The sequence below is a fragment of the Bidens hawaiensis genome, unplaced genomic scaffold (assembly GCF_021521415.1).
Source record: "Bidens hawaiensis isolate Kalapana, Puna unplaced genomic scaffold, B.hawaiensis_p1.1 tig00000780_1, whole genome shotgun sequence".
Taxonomy (NCBI): Eukaryota; Viridiplantae; Streptophyta; class Magnoliopsida; order Asterales; family Asteraceae; genus Bidens; species Bidens hawaiensis.
In genome coordinates, this window is record NW_027491045.1 from 4,143,206 (window position 1) to 4,161,851 (window position 18,646).

The 18,646-nt window shown below is 38.9% G+C and overlaps 2 protein-coding genes and 1 pseudogene across 3 annotated transcripts in view; all 3 read left to right on the plus strand.

Annotated features, from left to right (window-relative positions):
* The window catches only part of LOC143538716 (receptor-like protein kinase FERONIA pseudogene), a 95,036-nt pseudogene that overhangs the window by 39,605 nt on the left and 36,785 nt on the right, over positions 1-18,646 (plus strand). The window lies entirely within an intron of this gene.
* On the plus strand, positions 1,162-5,174 carry LOC143537205 (putative serine/threonine-protein kinase PBL28). Its single transcript, XM_077031030.1, has 3 exons — positions 1,162-2,442; positions 4,625-4,782; positions 4,860-5,174. Exons 1-3 carry the CDS (start codon positions 1,410-1,412, stop codon positions 5,103-5,105), a joined length of 1,437 nt encoding a protein of 478 aa, XP_076887145.1. The 5' UTR covers positions 1,162-1,409; the 3' UTR covers positions 5,106-5,174.
* On the plus strand, positions 5,556-6,257 carry LOC143536033 (G-type lectin S-receptor-like serine/threonine-protein kinase At1g11300). Its single transcript, XM_077030123.1, has 2 exons — positions 5,556-5,708; positions 5,964-6,257. Exons 1-2 carry the CDS (start codon positions 5,556-5,558, stop codon positions 6,255-6,257), a joined length of 447 nt encoding a protein of 148 aa, XP_076886238.1.

Here is an 18,646-nt window from a genome sequence, read left to right on the forward strand (position 1 = left end):
TTGCAATCTTGGGGTTCGAAATTGACTGGTTTGCCACCGGAGAGAAGCATTATATGTTCCCGCTATCATTTTTCCTCTCCGGTGGAAATTGATCAACGGGGAATCCTCTGCAGCACCGCTGGCGAATTTGTGGAAATTGTATTTATCAACGGTGTTTTCTTTATTATGTTAATCTATTCATTTGCAAAAAAAAATGTCCTCATAAACTTTTAATCTATGTCATATATATAAGTCTTCTTCCTTAATCACATATTTTATAAATTTATTTAGCTATATTAATATAATTATTATATACTCTATTAATTCAAACCCGATTGAATTGTGAGTTCACAAGTCACAACACACTTGTGTGGTCCGACGTTATACGTCTATTATTTGTTTTGGTTTAATGGTCCCGCCTCAACACACTTGACCTTTTTACATAAGCTTTGGTATATTATCAATGAACTTGCAATAACAATAACGCATGGGCTTACATAGAAGATTTGTTTTTTTATACAAACTTTCAACAAAGTTAAAATTTTCCTCAATTTAGCGTGTAAAATATGCACTTGTTCATGGTGGTTCCGCCGCAATGCACATGTCATACATATTGGTTTATATATTATTTCATAATAAAAAAAACCAAACCGTCAATACACGCTACTTTTCAAATGCGAAACTTCAGTTTTGAAAGAATTCCGGTTGGCTATTTTTTAACGATTTTGTTCGAGTAAGTCGATTATTGTTGTTCGGTTCAGTTGATTAATAGTTGTGTGCACTTCAGCCGATTTCGTTTGAATTAGTTGATTAATAATTAATGTAGGATTAGTGTACTATTGTTGTCGTTTTGTTATGAGATCTTGGATAGATTGATCATAAACTTTACTTACGATTTATTATATATAAAATAACTAAATCATGATATATATTATGTTATATATAAACACTTTAGAAAATTTATACAATAATAGTTAAAAATGTATACAAAGTATTTATTATTTAATAAATAATAAACGAGTCAGGCCTAAACCGATCTCAAACTAAAAAAAACAATTCACCAGCCGAGCTCGAGCTCTAGTAAGTTAAAACTAGCGGTCATTTACACATTTGACAATAAACTGCCGGAACATGCAACTCTGTCAATTCCCCAGCATCAGTTGACCAATGGAGGTAAGACTTTTCAGGCCAAAAACCTTGTCCTATTTGTGGAAAATAGAGCAAAATCGTAATTTCTTAGAATTAGTGTTTCCAATCACCAAATTGTAATTTCTTATAAAGTATGTTTGACTATTATAAAAGCTATTCAAATCAAATACTTTGAATATATATGAGGAAACTACCCATGATCCATTTATGAATGTGATATTATATTGATCAGGATATTGTCTATATTCTTTTCCTAGTTCATATCTGTAAGTCTAATAATCATGTTTGTGCCCTCTACCACTCACGATGTTAGAACCACATTCACATCCTCAGAGTGGCGACAACCGTGCCGCCAGTTTACCTGTTCTGAGATTCAGCTAGCAACCAGAAATTTTGACGACTCACTCATCATAGGACGTGGGGGGTTCGGCAAAGTTTACAAAGGAACCATCACTATTGGCCAAAATCTTTTCCATGTTGCCATAAAGCGTCTTGATTCAACGTCTAATCAAGGAGCATCTGAATTTTGGGCCGAAGTAAATATGCTTTCTAACTTAAGACATTGTCACTTGGTGTCTCTGATCGGTTATTGCAATGATGGGAATGAAATGATCCTTGTATATGAATATATGTCAAATGGCACCCTTGAAGATCATCTCCACAAATGCCGCACCCCTCTATCTTGGGTTCAAAGACTCACAATCTGCATAGGGGCTGCTCGTGGGTTAGATTATCTTCACACCGGCACAGGTATTAAGCATGGAGTTGTACATCGTGATGTTAAAAGCTCAAACATATTGTTACATCGCAGTTGGGAAGCTAAAGTTGCAGATTTTGGATTGTCCAAAATATGTCCAAAAAATCGGCAGACGACTTACATCAACACTGGTGTAAAAGGCACATTTGGGTATCTTGATCCAGATTACTTTTACACTGGTAAGCTTACCAGAAAATCTGACGTATATGCTTTTGGGGTGGTACTGTTTGAAGTCCTGTGTGGAAAACGGGCAGTAGATAATAGTATTGATGAGGACCAATGGGGTTTGGCAATATGGGCTCAAGAATCCATTAAAGAAGGTAGACTAAAGGAAATTGTTGATAATGATATAAGCGAGGTAATATCTCCTAAATGTTTAAAGAAGTTTGCAGAAGTTGCAAAGCGATGTTTCCATAAGAATCCAAAACAGCGACCTACAATGGCAGCGGTTGTGTTCGGTCTTGAGTCTATCTTGGCATTACAAAAGAAAGCCAACGATAAGCTACAACCTACCAGAGAGGCTCCGAGAGTTAAATTTATGTCTGACAAGAACACCGGTATCATTTTCTCTTCCATTTTCATATTTTTAGTTTACCCCTTAATTTTTTCAATACGCATTAATTAGCCTACGCGATATTTTTTTTCTCTTTTTTTTCTAAAATTGGAAGCAATCATCTTCTTGCTATTTTTGATATCTACCGGTCTGTTAGCCCTATTTATAGATTACATAGATCAATCATAACCTGACATGTGTACCTGGAAGTTATATGGATAAACCAATCATAACTTGACATGTGTACAATGAAGTTACATGGAAGTTACAATCTTCTAATTTGACACATCTAGACCCTAGTCTTTACAACATCTATTAAATCATAACTAAACATAGTTTCAACTATTTACAATACTATCCCTATACTTCTGATGATGCGTGATTAACACTACATTCACCCCCTTAATCACGATCATCATCTTCAAGACCTGCTTACAGCAACGTTGGTTCCTCATCTTCATCCTGGACCAAGTTTGCTTCCTCTCTTCCTTCCAAGTTTGGACATTCACTCATGTAATGTCCAAGTTCATTGCACTTGTAACACCTTATGTGGCTCTTGTCCTATTGCACTCCACCATCACCTCGACTTTTCCATGTCAACCTTTCCCTCGTCTATGTCCAAAGTCCTCTTGAGTTGAGTTTCTACAACCGCAATGCTCTCACTTATGGTGTTTACCCTTCCATTTTCCATTTGCTCCACTGAATAGTAACTTCCCATACACATCTTCCTCCACAATTTTCTTCTTCGTGCGCTCCTCGAAAGCCTTTAATCTCCCAATCGCTTCTTGAAATGGCATAGTGTTAAGATCAACAAATTGTTCAATTGATGCAACAATTTGAACAAACTTATCTGGTACATAAACCAAAAGTTTTTGAACCAATCTTTTCTCATTCATCATATGCCCAAGACTGCTTGCTTGTGTTGCAATTTGACTTATCCTCCAACATAGACATCGAGTGAATCACCAATATTCATCTTCAGAGATTCAAACTCTGACTCGAGTGTCTCAATACGTGCCTCCTTAACCCTGTCAACTCCAACATGTCGAACCTTCAATGCTTCCCAAATTTCTTCCGCTGAAGTAAGATTAGCAATTTGCAATACCAAATTTTCAGGAATTGTTTGGTATAGTAATGCAATTGTCGTGTTATTCTTTTTCTCATTGACTTCAGTCCCTGCGGTTGGTTAAACCGCTTCCCATATACCATAGACATTAAAGAGCACTTTAATTTTTACCGCCCAAATGGTATAGTTTGTTTCGTTAAGGATGGAAAGTCATATCCCTCCATCCTTTGTTGTTGCAACTTCTTTATCTTTCGACTGAACCATCTTCCGTGCCTTCTTTTTCCCTATTATGGCAAACTTTTCTTCCCTCAAGTAATACTTTGATCAACTTTTATTTATCTCGACCCAAAATAAAAGTAATCCTCCTGATTATACTTGTACAATTCTTCCGAAAACAAAACATGGTTCTTTGATCCACCGGTTCTGATCAATCCCGCCTTGCGTTGAAAGTCAATCTTGCCTCGCGTTGAAAGTCGATCTCGCCTTCTGCGTTGACAATCAATCTCGCTTTCCTGTGTTGACAATCAATCCCGCCTTCTCTGCGTTGTTCTCGACCAATCTCGTTGCGTTGATAGTCAATCCCGCTTCCTACACTGACAATCAAGCTCGCCTTCTGCGTTGATCTTTAATCCCCTGACCAAAAATTCTGAACCGTTGTTTTCAAACAAACTTTCCCTTGTTTTGTAATTCCGTTTTCTACTTGATAGAAACACACAAAACAAGAATCACCACTTGTTCAATCTATTAATCAATTCGTAAAAAAACACCTAATACCAATGTTGGCCCTATTTATAGATTACATAGACCAATCATAACTTGACATTTCGTAAAAAAACACCTAATACCAATGTTAGCCCTATTTATAGATTACATAGACCAATCATAACTTGACATGTGTACATGGAAGTTACATGGATAGACCAATCATAACTTTACATGTGTACATGTAAGTTACAATCTTCCAATTTGACATATCTAGACCCTAGACTTTACAACATCTATTAAATCATAACTAAACATAGTTTCAACTATTTACAATATTACCCCTATACTTCTGATGATGCGTGATTAACACTACACGGTCTATCTAACAACTTTTTACTTGTTGAACTTGTAATAGGAGATAGAAGTTTAAACTCCTTGGAGCTATACTTTGATACTGTTGGTGGTGAAAACCAAATGTTTTGTCGATTTGATTTTGAAGATATCAATATTGTAGTTAACAACTTCTCTGAAGCTAATAAAATTTCGCAACACACATCTGATTCCTGGTATAAGGTATCAAAATCATTTATCTAACTACATGTCTTCCAGGATTTTCTGCTGTCTTCTAACCAGCTTGATCTTTCTATCAGGGAAAGCTACCAAATGGACAAAGTATAGCAGTTGTTGAGTCTTTCTACGGTACCGGACGTAGAGAATATTCTAAGAATGAAGCATCCATACTGGTAAAGCTTGAACATGTGAATGTGGTTAAGTTGCTCGGATATTGCATTGAAGGAACCAGATTGTTCTTTGTCTATGACTTTGCGCTGCATTCAATCCTTGATCACTTGATGTTTGGTACTCATTTTCATTTGAAGTGTACATCTCAAGCTTGAGATCACTGCATTGTTGAACAGAAAACAAGAACTGTTAGCCTTTTTCATCAGTCATCTCAAAGTTATACTATCTTTTGATGAATAAATCTTGATTCTTGACATAATATCTGTTTTGTTATCTGTGGACTTAGATCCGGAGTGTACTATTTTAAATTGGGATAAATGGTACAAGATAATACTAGATGTTGCTACGGCACTTCTTTACCTTCACAGGGATGCTCCCGTCCAGGTCATACATTGTGATGTAAAACCTGGAAACATTCTCTTAAATGAAAGTTTGAGCCCCACATTGTCAAGTTTCTGGATTGCAAAATGTTTAGCAACCAACGAGACTGATTGTCACGAGCCCAGAATTCGTGGGACTGGTTAGTATTGACGAACCACTATTTTATTTTGCTCATCTGTTGAAGTACTAAGAATCTAAGATTTTTATCATTTGTATTTTTTATCATGGCTAATACCTTTACATATGACAGGGGTTACATGGCAGAGTTTATGCAAAATGGCGATTTGTCAACCAAGGCAGATGTCTATAGTCTTGGTGTGTTGGTTTTGGAATTTTTGACTAGGCGTAGAGCGGTCACTGATATTTCCCTCAAATATGTAAGTATGATTACGGATCAATGTATGACCAAATTCTTTTCAGTTAATTACATATCTTCTATGCAACTTGTAAATGTCATGGGAAAACATTTTGGTAGCTGCCATGATATTGGATCTTAGTTTTTTTCACTTATTTGTGTAGGAGAATTCATGTGGTCATAAAATGAAAATGCAAATGAAGATATAATTTGTTTAATTTTGAAGAGAATGGTAGGAGTATAGCTGCAATCTAACATCCATGGTGAATTGTTGTAGGTTGAGAGAAAATGGAATGAAGGAACACTTGCAGATATAACTGATCCCAGACTTGATGTGGATTCAAGATCTAGGACAAAATTTTTCAAGATTGGGCTGTTGTGTGTTCAAGAATATGCGGAGGATAGGCCAGTTATAGAGGAAGTTGTTTCCATGCTGCTTGATAGCTTGCCTGCCACTCTCTCTGTCTCACATGTTACTAGCACCCGTGTTCACAATTCTTGGATTTGGTGTGAAAACGACTACGATACTGGTGCAGTTAGAGACTTTATTTCCGAATTATTCCCCAGATAGTGCATTTCATACAAGGTCTACTGCATGAAAATGCATCTAGCATCTAGATTGTATCACACTACCAAACTTCCAATTTTATGTTCAAAAAAACTTCTGTGTTTACCATTAGGAAAGTTCAGGACTTGGGCCTAGGCCTTTAAGTGAAGTTTAATGGGGCCTAAACTATTTTTGTTCAATTTTTACATAAATACATATAATACCGGGACGATTTTGAGTGGGGCCCAACCCCTCCACCGGGCCACTTGTCAGCGATCGTGTTTCTATTGAAATATGACCCCTGCATGCATTACCCGTGAGATCAGCTGGATATTTCCCATGTGACTTTATCCATTTATTTTTTATTATTTTGTTTACTTTATTAGTTGAATAAGTAAACCCTATTACTTGGTCTTCCAGTTTGTTCCGAGTTTTAGGGTTCTAGCCGTTTGCTTCTTTTACTATTTAATTGTAATCTCTGATCTCTCAATGTATGCAATCTAGCTATCAATAAAATTCAAGCCTTTGCAATTCTTCTTGTTCTTGATTATAATATCTGGTAGCAAATATCACAGGTAACGGATAGAAAATTGAAACTAAAATTAAACGGATAGAACAACGGCTCGTTTTTGGATACAGACACACCACCGAACCAAACCGAAGGGCCGCGATAACCAACCGGAGATACAGATTCACCACTCCGGATAAGATATCGTGTCTAAGATCACCACTCGAGATGCCAAAAATCGAGCTAGCAAATACGAATTAACTTTAACTCAAAATTCCATTTGAGAGAAAATTAACACAAATTTTTTTAATCAAACATCAACTAACTTCTTCATTCATCCGTAGGTTTACATAAGGAATTTGGAAACAATTAAACTGCTACCCATGTCCCTAGTATTTAGGAAATAAAAATTAACTTCTACCCACTAATTAAAATGACACGTTAAATATTAAAAGAAAATAACTAATTTAATAAAATAATCAACTTAAAATTAAATATGAAGCTACTGCATAAAATATGGATTGGATAGCTAGGAGTCTTCACGCCGGGTTTGCGTTCCGACCCATCTAAATATAATTTGAACCACCAGTGACCCGCATTCGATGACCCGTTTGCATCAATGACTAGCGATTTAAAATTGTAGCATTTTACCCGGTCGCACTTGCTATCATTCTCTCGGTCTTTGAAAAAGTTTGTCCTCAAACTTAAGACAATATTAAGTGGTGGTTCAGGAGGTTTTGCTGGTGGGAATCCAATGGCAGAGATTTTGTAATGAGATCGGGTTCTGCATGGATACCTTAACGTGTTTTGAATTGCATGAAATGCTATGTATTGTACATCTTTCTTTTTCTTTGGTGGTGGTTCAAGTGGAATTTCATGTGGAACATCATGCAAATAAAACTTAAACCATGATGGAGTCAGAGGGTGGGTTACAACCAACAACTTGGGATTTAAAATGACTCTTGCGAAAACCACATTGATTGCACCAATGTTTAGAAAACCATCAAAATTATGGATCTCACAAGTGTCATGTTTATCACGTTCGCCAACCACAACTTGCATCGTTAACATACTTTTCACATTTGTATTGAACGGTGAACTTGAAGCTTGTAAAAATTCCTCACAAATGGGACCATCTCTTGTTGGCCCAAGCCAATTGACTCGTGTAATTCTGATCCAGGATCAAGAACGAATTGATAACGGAAACACAAACGAGTACACAATATTTAGGGTAAACTCACGTATTATTATAATCATGAAACTAGCACAAAACTTAAATACAATAATCCCTCTCACTTATACAATAACCCTAACATGGCTATGTATTTATAGGGATACCCTAACTTGATAAACAAGTAGTTACCAAATATAAAAGCCCAATTGTAACCCCATAAACCCATTACTTCACTAATGAATTCCATAGACCCAATAGGTCCAACCCAGTCACCAACATGTGACGGGCCTAGTAATATGGAAATTACCAATAATCACCCCCTAATTTCCGACTCGAAACTAGGAGATCTTCAACACCGAGCAATCTTCTCATCTCGTCAAACTTGATTCTCGCAAGTGCTTTCGTAAGAATGTCAGCTCTTTGTTCCTTGCCACTAATGTGCTCCACCGCTAACTCCTTCCGCTCCACGCATTCTCGTATATAGTGAAATCGGGACTTTATGTGCTTGCTCCGACTATGAAAAACGGGATTTTTAACCAAGGCAATTGCCGATGTGTTATCAATCTTTAACAACACTTCTCGAAATTTCCTTCCGGTCAATTCCGCCAACAATTCACCTAACCATACGACTTTTCCCGCAGCTGAACTCGCCGCCATGTATTCCGCCTCGCATGATGAAAGCGCTACGGTGCATTGCTTCTGTGAGCACCAAGAAATCAATCGGGGCTCCCCATAATAGAACACATGACCGGTAGTGCTTCTTCCATCGTCCTCATCAATGTTATGGCTACTATCACTGTACCCGATCAACTCCTTTGATCCACCTCGTTTATACCTGATCCCCCATCCAACAGTTCCTTGAATAAACTGAAGAATTTGTTTAATTACCGCCAAGTGAGACATCTTTGGAGTTTGCATATATCTACTAACCATGCCAACCGAAAACGCCAAATCGGGTCTAGTGTTTAACAAGTAATGAAGACACCCAACGAACTTTCGGTACTCTGTTGCATCTGCATCAACATCATCCTCGGCTTTAGACAATTTAACATTAGGATCTATGGGTACACCTTTAGGATAACAATCCTCCATCCTGGCTTCTTTCAATAACCTTCGAGCATAAGCACTTTGATGGATTCGAATCTCATTCTCCAACTGTGAGACTTCAATTCCGAAATAGTAAGTGAGCATTCCCAAATAAGACATTTCAAACTTCTTAGACATCGCAAGTTTGAACTGATTAATGTGATCATTGTTCGAACCCGTAACAACCAAATCATCGACATACACGCCGACAATAATAATATCGGTTCCAATCAATCTCCAATCTCCGATACACCGCTTGTTCATTCGAACACCTCACAAATTTCAAACCCGTAAGAATACCGTCAAGCTTGGTATTCCACGCCCGTGGTGCTTGCCTCAAACCGTATAAAGCCTTGGTTAGCTTGTAGACCTTGTTTTCTTCCCCGGGTTTAACTAACCCATCTGGTTGAGAAACAAAGACCTCTTCTTGTAGCTCCCCATGTAAAAATGCCGACTTTACATCCAAATGATGTAATTGCCATCCTTCAGTAGCTGCAATGGCAATGAGCATGCGTACGGTTTCAAGTCTCGCCACCGGCAAAGACTTCGTCAAAATCGACTCCGGGTTGTTGCACATAACCCTTTTCCACGAGTCTTGCTTTATATTTATTAATCGAACCATCTGCATTTCTTTTCACCTTGAAAACCCACTTCAATCAGATAGCTTTAGCCCCTATCGGTAACTCGGTCAACTTCCATGTGTCGTTTCGTTTAATGGATTCGAGTTCCGTTTGCATAGCCTTTATCCATTCCAGTTTGGATTTTGCTTCACCAAAATTCCTCGGTTCACCTCCTTCTAACAAAAGAAGTTCAATGTCCTCCACTTCCGTACATAGGACATAATCGTTGAACTTAACCTGTGCGATCGGAACACGTGTAGATCTTCTCAGGTTACTTTCTGGTTCAATAAGTGCTGCTGTCGCTAAACCATTTGCTGCTGGTGTCGCTAAACTGGATGCTGAGTTGTTGGAATTAGCGACCAGAGTGTCAGATGCTGTCGCTAAAGGTGCTGATGGGTTGTCTGAATTAGCGACAGAAGTTGTCGCTGATGCTGTTGCAGAATTTGGCGACAAAGCTGAATTTTTGTCGCTAATGCTGTTGTTTCCCATAGGCTCGGTTACAACTTGCCCAACTCCGGTATCAATAACCCCGTTCCAATCAACCCAAAATAAACCCGGTTCTAGCTCCGTTTCTTCATTGGATTGACCCGAATTAGACCAAACCCACGCCTTCTTCTCGTCAAAAACCATATCACGAGCTATCACAACCTTCTAGGTCTTCGGATCGAACAACCGGTAAGCTTTGGACCCGGTCTCGACTCCGATATGCACTAAAATCCTCGAACGATCATCGAGCTTTTTCAAGTGAGTGCCCACTATCTTTGCATAGGCCACACAACCGAATACTTTTAAATGAGCAATATTCGCTTTCTTTTCTTTCAACATCTCATATGGCGTCTTCTCTTTTAGGGCACGGTAGGAATCCGATTATCGATGTACGTGGCATGTCGGATTGCCTCACCCCATAAGTAATTCGGAACACCCATTGCTTTTAACATACTCCGTGTCATCTCCAATAAGGTTCGGTTCCGTCTTTCAACCACCCCGTTTTGTTGAGGTGTGTATGGTGCCGTTAGATGTCTTTTAATGCCTTCCATGTCAGAAAACTGATTGAACTCATGTGAGGTAAACTCACCACCTCGGTCGGTACGAAACGTCTTGATCTTTTTCCCGACATCACTTTCAACCAATTCTTTAAACTTCTCGAAAGCTTCAAACGCCTCATCTTTGGCCTTCAACAAATACATCCAAACAAATCGTGAGTAATCATCAATTAAAACAAAAACGTACCTGTTACCCACTATTGTTGGAGGGGTAATCGGTCCGCACAGATCACCGTGCACAAGTTCTAAGGCTCGAGTCGCCCTAAACGCCGCCGAATTAAGAAAGGATTGCCTCGTTTGCTTCCCGACCAAACAAGATTCACATAACTTGTTTTCATGGGTAACGCCACGCATTCCTTCAACCATCTCCCTCCTAGCCATTAGCTTTATTGACTCAAAGTTCAAGTGACCAAGCCTAGCATGCCACAACCAACTTGTTTCTTCAATTCGGCTAAGTAAACAAACCGGTTTACCAATCTTTAATTGTATCCGGTATAGCCGATTAGGGGAACGAGTCACCTTCATCAATAACCTACCTTGCCCATCATGCATTGTAAGGTAGGTATCTTTTATATGAATATCACACCCGTGTTCTGAGGCTTGACCGAGACTAATAATATTGCTTCGAAGACTCGGTATATAATAAACATCCGTAAGCAAACGATGTTCACCACTTTTAGCCTCAATACCCCTTACCGCTTATATCAACATAAGAGTCATCACCAAACTTAACCTTTCTCGTGACACGATTGTTAAGTTCAGAAAAGAAAGACTTGTTACCCGTCATGTGGTTACTTGCGGCGTTATCCAAGTACCATTCATCAACATCTTTAGACTCGTAGTTTACGGGTATAACCTTCTTTTCATTCAAGAACACCGTTTCTTGAATATTCTTAATCATAAACAATGATGGATCCCTTGTCTCGGATGCTTCGGCTAACTTTGCTTCACCTTTAACTTTCTGTTTTCGGTTGGGACACTTATGGACAAAGTGTCTAAACTCATCACATCGATAACATTGAACCTTTGAGAGGTCACGGGTTTTGCCCTTATGCTCACGGTTTTCCCGGTTCATGGCGTTTTCTTGATGACCGCGGTTTTGACTCGACCCGCGACCACCTCGTCCTCGCCCTCCTCCACGTCCACGACCTCCACGGGTGGACTCACGATCATTGAACCGACTATTAAGGCAATCCAACATGCCATGTACATCGAGAATCGGATTCCTACCCGTGCCCTAAAAGAGAATACGCCATATGAGATGTTGAAAGAAAATAAACCGAATATTGCTCATTTAAAAGTATTCGGTTGTGTGGCGTATGCAAAGATAGTGGGCACTCACTTGAAAAAGCTCGATGATCGTTCGAGGATTTTAGTGCATATCGGAGTCGAGACCGGGTCAAAGCTTACCGGTTGTTCGATCCAGAAGGTTGTGATAGCTCGTGATGTGTTTTTTTTTCGCGGTTTTGACTTGACCCGCGACCACCTCGTCCTCGCCCTCCTCCACGTCCACGACCACCTCCACGGGTGGACTCACGATCATTGTACCGACTACTTGAGGATTCAGACCTTTGAAACATAAGCTTACCTTGGGTTTCGGAATGCATGTCTTCTTCCCGAATCCGCTCCTCGTATGCTTTTAAACGTCCCACCACGTCTTCAAACCCAACAGTTTTGAGATCCAAAGTTTGTTCAAGGGATGCAACAATTTGAATAAACTTACTTCGGGTAGACTTGAAAGGAACTTCTTGACCATCTTAGTTTCCTCGATCATCTCTCCTAAACTCGCCGTCTTCAACGCCGTACACGAGAGTTTCGCCACAAACTCATCAATGGTCTCTGTCTCTTTCATCCTCATACCATCAAACTCATTCACGAGAGTTTGCAATCTTGCCTCCTTAACCCGATCAGCCCCAAGATTACGCGTCTTAATCGCGTTCCAAATCTCCCTGGCCGAATCAAGATTACCCACTTGCATGATTGTCGCTTCCGGGATCGATTGATAAATCAACGCTATCGCGTTGTTGTTTTTATCAGCATCGGTTTCACCCGGATCAATGGTATTCCAAACCTTACGCACGTTCAAGAGTACATTCATTCGAATAGCCCATACCGTGTAATTGGTAGAGGTAAGCATGGGACTTTGGAACACATTCGGGTTCCCACTCCCGCTTACACCGCTCGTCTTCACCGCTTCCTTATCACTCATCGTTCTTCGTTAAACCGTAACCGCGAAAAAAAATCGATGAAACTTAGTTGAACCAGGAACAAAAAGAATTAAACCAAGTATTTATTCCTTTCGTTATTTCTCTTTATCCCTTTTGTATCGTCAAAACAAAATAATAATAATAATAATAATAATAATAATAATAATAATAATAATAATAATAATAATAATCTAGGACTTTTGATTTTATTTGCAAGTAACAACCAAAACCCCCTTTTTTTTTTCAATCTGACGTCGACGTGGGGAATACCAAGAAGAATTCTTTCACAACTCCTCTTTTCAATAAATAAAACAATTCCGATTCAACTCACAAACTCGATCGACGGTATCGATTGGGATAATATAATTATTCACGGGGTTGATCAATTAACAGGAAAAGGCTCTGATGCCAATTCAAGAACGAATTGATAACGGAAACACAAACGAGTACACAATATTTAGGGTAAACTCACGTATTATTATAATCAAGAAACTAGCACAAAACTTGAATACAATAATCCCTCTCACTTATACAATAACCCTAACATGGCTATGTATTTATAGGGATACCCTAACTTGATAAACAAGTAGTTACCAAATATAAAAGCTCAATTGTAACCCCATAAACCCATTACTTCACTAATGAATTCCATAGGCCCAATAGGTCCAACCCGGTCACCAACATGTGACGGGCCTAGTAATATGGAAATAACCAACACAGGAAGCGTACAAAAATCATCATGTTTAAGGTTCTCATCTTGATCGGCAGCCTCGTTAAGGGCTCGCTTCACAAATAAACACTCCTTTACATAAGGAAATTGGAAACAATTAAACTGCTACCCATGTCCCTAGTCTTTAGGAAATAAAAATTAACTTCTACCCACTAATTAAAATGACACGTTAAATATTAAAAGAAAATAACTAATTTAATAAAATAAACAGCTTAAAATTAAATATGAAGCTACTGCATAAAATATGGATTGGATAGCTAGGAGTCTTCACGCCGGGTTTGCGTTCCGACCCATCTAAATGTAATTTGAACCACCAGTGACCCGCATTCGATGACCCGTTTGCATCAATGACTAGCGATTTAAAATTGTAGCATTTTACCCGGTCGCACTTGCTATCAATATCAATCTGATTTCATGGTCAAGACTGAATCTAAGAATTACCAATTTAACGAATCATATGCAGGGCAATTTCAATTTTCTGCCACGTTAAAAGTTATTTAACTTTATAAATTATATTATAAATATTGTTTAATTTTATTGTTATTTATTGTTTAGAAAATAGATGGCCCGCTTACTCTATTGATTAGGTGATAAATTTACTAGGATTAACTGCATTATAATTAACTAGTTTGGAAAATATGAAAATGTATCAAAAGCATTTTTCCACATTTAAATTGGGGTGTTGAAAGTTCGGTTACCAAGCCATTAGTTGATTAGTATTGGTTTTTTATTATTACTAACCAAAACCGACTGTGAAAAGTTGAATCTGAGCCAAAACGTCGTCTTCTTCTTTTGATATCATTGTTTAGGCTTATCAGGCGTTTATTAAAAATATATAAACTGCATAAATACATATTTACCAAAAGTAAAGTTGTCGATCAATGATAAAATTATCCTTAAAAGTAGTTCAAAATCCAACTCATGTATGTGAGTTGAGGGGTTTAACACCCAAGTCCATGATGACTACGTATAATGTATATGTTTCATGAGCCATGTCGTTAAATACGTGGTTAGCCAAGTGAAGTGCGATCACATTATTACATGTGATCTCTTATTATGGAGCATGCACAATAACAGTAACAATGAGAGGCTAGATATTAAGGTATTTGGAGTATATAAAGTACGGAATAACCCATCGTCCCCTCGCCAGGTAACCAGGAGACGCTTCCAAACCTCATCTGCAAATCAACAAATTGTTCATCGATTGAAGAAGGCTGAAACATGTTTCTCTGTTTCCCCTGCTTCTGCAAATATCAAATATCATGACCATTCATGAATCTTTACGAAGCCAAGAACTCTAATCCCTAAAATAGCTTTAGGGGACCTAAAGCAAAGGCTTTCCTTTAAGTACAGGCAAAAGGACCGGACAAACTTGGCACGTCACAGAATATGATCAAAGTAAGCCATGACATTTTAAGAAATGCACTTTGCATCACTCCAATGTAATAAATAGTAATAAACATAAGTTTATTTTTTTACACATACAAGAAGTATGGTAGTGTGATGCATACAATTTTAACTGTGGTACAGTTTAGGTAGATTACATGCAGTGAACCCTTTGAAAAATGCACTATCTTGGAGATAATTCTTCTATATCTGAAACATCACCAGTATCGTACTCACTATCATCCGAATCGTCATCATCATAACTGTCAGCATGGGCGCTAGTACTATTTGACAATTCTCTTGTAACCGCTTCTCGCATTTTGGCCACAGGGAAAGTGAGAGATGAGCTATCAAGCAGCATGGAAACAACTTCCTCCATTGTTGGCCTATTGTGAAGGAAATTTAGGAGGCCCGGTTTTGGTTCCTAATTATGTTTAACCCTAATCTTGTTTATTATATATATCCCATCATGTAATTGTAATCTTGGTTCCGAGCTAATAAGAAAACCTAGTTGCAGCCTGTGGACGTAGGTCCCCTCGCGGGGACCAAACCACGTTAATATCTTGTGTCGTTTATATTTCCGTTTATACGTGTTTATCGTTGTGCATGTGTGTGTTGTTTTGCTTCCGCGCACCGCTTTGTTCCTAACAAGTGGTATCAAAGCTTTGGCTCTTTGTTACACACGGTTTTGCACTTGACGATTCGCATAAGGTTTTGTTATCCTCAATAACGGAATTGCAATTTAAAATTCTGGTTGTTGGCTGGTAATTGTTGACAGCAAGCCGGGTTTTTTTTATATATTTGAAGATCTGTGTGTTCGATTAGTGTTCCTGTTCGAAGACGGCACCGTCAGTATTGGAATTCTTGGAAGTCGATTAGGATCTTGTTATATTCAATCACAAGTTAGTATTATATATTATTTGTGTGGTGTATTTTTATTTGCCATATTCTACTCTCGTCGAGTAAATGGAAGCAGGGGGAGAAAGATTTCTTATTGTGTGGTGTATGATTTATATTAACACAATTATTTGTGTTTTGAAATTAATACATACAAGAACCACCTTTTTTTGTTTTTTTCTTGGTTTGATCAATGAAAGGAAACGAGCCACGTGAATCGCAAAGGGTTCTGCTTAAAGAATGTGGCTTGTTACCGAGTGTGGATCTTTTGCTTCGGGATTAGTGGCCTGTGTTTGTTGGCAGGATTGCGACGGGACCGAGAGGGTTGAAACGAGGAGTACCCAAATTAAATCCTTTGTTCCAGTTTGTTTATTATTTCGATTTTTCGAAATTTATTTGGTCGATTGGGTTTCTTGGTCTAAGGGCTCTTGGATTCGACTGGGTTTACAAATTAGGATTTGAAATTTTATTTGTTCGAGTTTCGGCTATTTGTTATCAACCATAATTTTGGGTAACTGGGGTTTGTGAAATTCCAGCGTTTCGGGTTAGATTTGTCTGCATGCGATAAGTCTGAGGTAACTATTTACGGTTTATTTATAGTTACTTGATTTATCGGTTATTGCAAGAGCAAATCGGTTTTGTTTGACAGTGTTTAGTAGAACAGCCGTCATGTTCAGGCTCGTGCCATTGCTGTGTTTATTCACTGTTTCCGATCTGTTCCTGCTTGTTATTGTTATAGCATAAGACGGGATTGTTGTGATCGGAATATTCATCGGTTATGAATTTTTTGGGTTGATTGGTTTGTCAAATGGAACTTGGATGTGGTACTGATAATGGGATAAACCTAGAGAAAATGGAACCCGAGGTGCTGGTGATGACATAAGTGAAAAATAATAGGTCAGTTGCAAGTCATGTGAACTATTGCTTGTTTGGATGATCTTTCGGTTAGGGTTTGAGTTAACTGATCGTGTGTACGGTCATAGAACCCTTGGTACCGCTTGATTTCATGAAAGTTCTACTGTTGTTATAGCTGTTTGCCTGTTAGCTGGTTTGAAACTGTGATTATACTTCTTGTTCGTTTGGATTTGTGAAGTTATATCTTGTTTGGTGGTGATCATTGGTACACCATTTGAGAGGTTCAGGATCTCGTGTTGGGTAAAGTTATTTGATGGAAAGTACGAGTGGGGTTCGTCTCATGGAGTATTGGTGTGACATGAGTTGGGATAACAGGAACAGTGGGAGCTGGGCATAGTCGACTTGGTAGGTTGCGTAGAGGTGAGACATTTTAAGAGTCGATGTCTAAAGGTTTGGAATTCTGCTTTTGAGAATGTATCTGGGTTTGATGCATTGGGACTCAGTGAAGGCGATGAGGACTCTTGGGTTCAAGATTTTGGTATGCTTTATTTCTTGTTACTCACTTCAATAAAGCATTGGTGAATTTTTTAGTTAAAGACTTTTGGAAGATATGGTTTCTGTATCGCCAGAAGAAGTGAACCAACTTTCGAGTTATAAAGTCTTGGCTCGCTGAATTGGGTAGAGCTAAGGGGTTTCAGTTGTAGACATGAAGCCTGGAGCCACAGTGATGTTAGCTTGAGCGTATTTGGAGGTCTGAACATGTCCTGGGTTTTGGCAACAGTGGGAGCACATAGTGTGTTCTAGGTTCGTTTCCAAAGGGACGTTGGGTTTGGAGGACCAGGAATCCGAATGTGAAAATCTCTCCTGGTATAGTCTGTTGATTTGGAGAGTGTTTATCCTCTGGAAGTCTTTGAAGCCGGTTGTGTGAGTAAGTGAGGGTCGATTAAGATTGAGTAAGTGAAGTCTTTGAAGTCGGTTGTGTGAGTAAGTGAGGCGAGTTTTGTCATGGCTGGGTCTGGGATGACTGGATTGGAGCTCTCGGGAGCTTCAATGGGTCTTTCAAGTAACTGATGAGAAGGGCGGCTGCAACTATGGTGTGGATTGGTAGAAATCTTAGTTTGTTCCTAGAGAACTGGAGGCTTGGAGAACTTTTTTTGTTGAAGTTTTAGCTTGTTCTTGGAACTGGAGGCTTGGTAGATTTCTATTAATGAGGATTACTAGAGTTACTGAATGACTTTAATTGTTATTTGCTTGGATGGCAGGCTGGAATTTATCGCAAGGCCTTCAAGTGGGAGACTGTTGGGTTATGAAGGCCTTTGGGCCAGTTTTATTAGGAGACCCGGTTTTGGTTCCTAATTATGTTTAACCCTAGTCTTGTTTATTATATATATATCCCATCATGTAATTGTAATCTTGGTTCCGAGCTAATAAGAAAACCTAGTTGCAGCCTGTGGACGTAGGTCCCCTCGCGGGGACTGAACCACGTTAATATCTTGTGTCGTTTATATTTCCGTTTATGCGTGTTTATCGTTGTGCATGTGTGTGTTGTTTTGCTTCCGCGTGCCGCTTAGTTGACGGAGACTGTCACGGAGTAGGTGCATCCGTTCAATAGAGGTGTTGCTGTACGCTGCCTCTAAGGAAACCCAGATCTGACGCGCAGAGGTGAGACCAAGAACTTCAGCCACGGCCTCTTCTGTTAGAGAGGAATTGAGAATGAGAACTGCTCGTTGATCTTCATCGAGCCAAGCAGTATAGGCAGGATTAGGAACTTCTTTGGTGTTATCAATGACAGAAGTGGCTGGTGGAGTAAAAAGCGAACCATCGACATGACCGATGAGTTTTTGGTAAGCAAGAAGAGGTAGGATTTGGTTCCTCCAATAAAGATAGTTGGTGGAAGAAAGTTTGAG

What these genes read in the sequence shown, in the direction of transcription:
- LOC143537205 (XM_077031030.1), top strand. Translation starts at nt 1,410, where the DNA reads ATGTTTGTGCCCTCTACCACTCACGATGTTAGAACCACATTCACATCC. An exon ending in TATGTCTGACAAGAACACCG is followed by an intron (nt 2,443 to 4,624) that starts GTATCATTTTCT and finishes AACTTGTAATAG; the next exon opens with GAGATAGAAGTTTAAACTCC. An exon ending in CATCTGATTCCTGGTATAAG is followed by an intron (nt 4,783 to 4,859) that starts GTATCAAAATCA and finishes TCTTTCTATCAG; the next exon opens with GGAAAGCTACCAAATGGACA.
- LOC143536033 (XM_077030123.1), top strand. Translation starts at nt 5,556, where the DNA reads ATGGCTAATACCTTTACATATGACAGGGGTTACATGGCAGAGTTTATG. An exon ending in CTGATATTTCCCTCAAATAT is followed by an intron (nt 5,709 to 5,963) that starts GTAAGTATGATT and finishes GAATTGTTGTAG; the next exon opens with GTTGAGAGAAAATGGAATGA.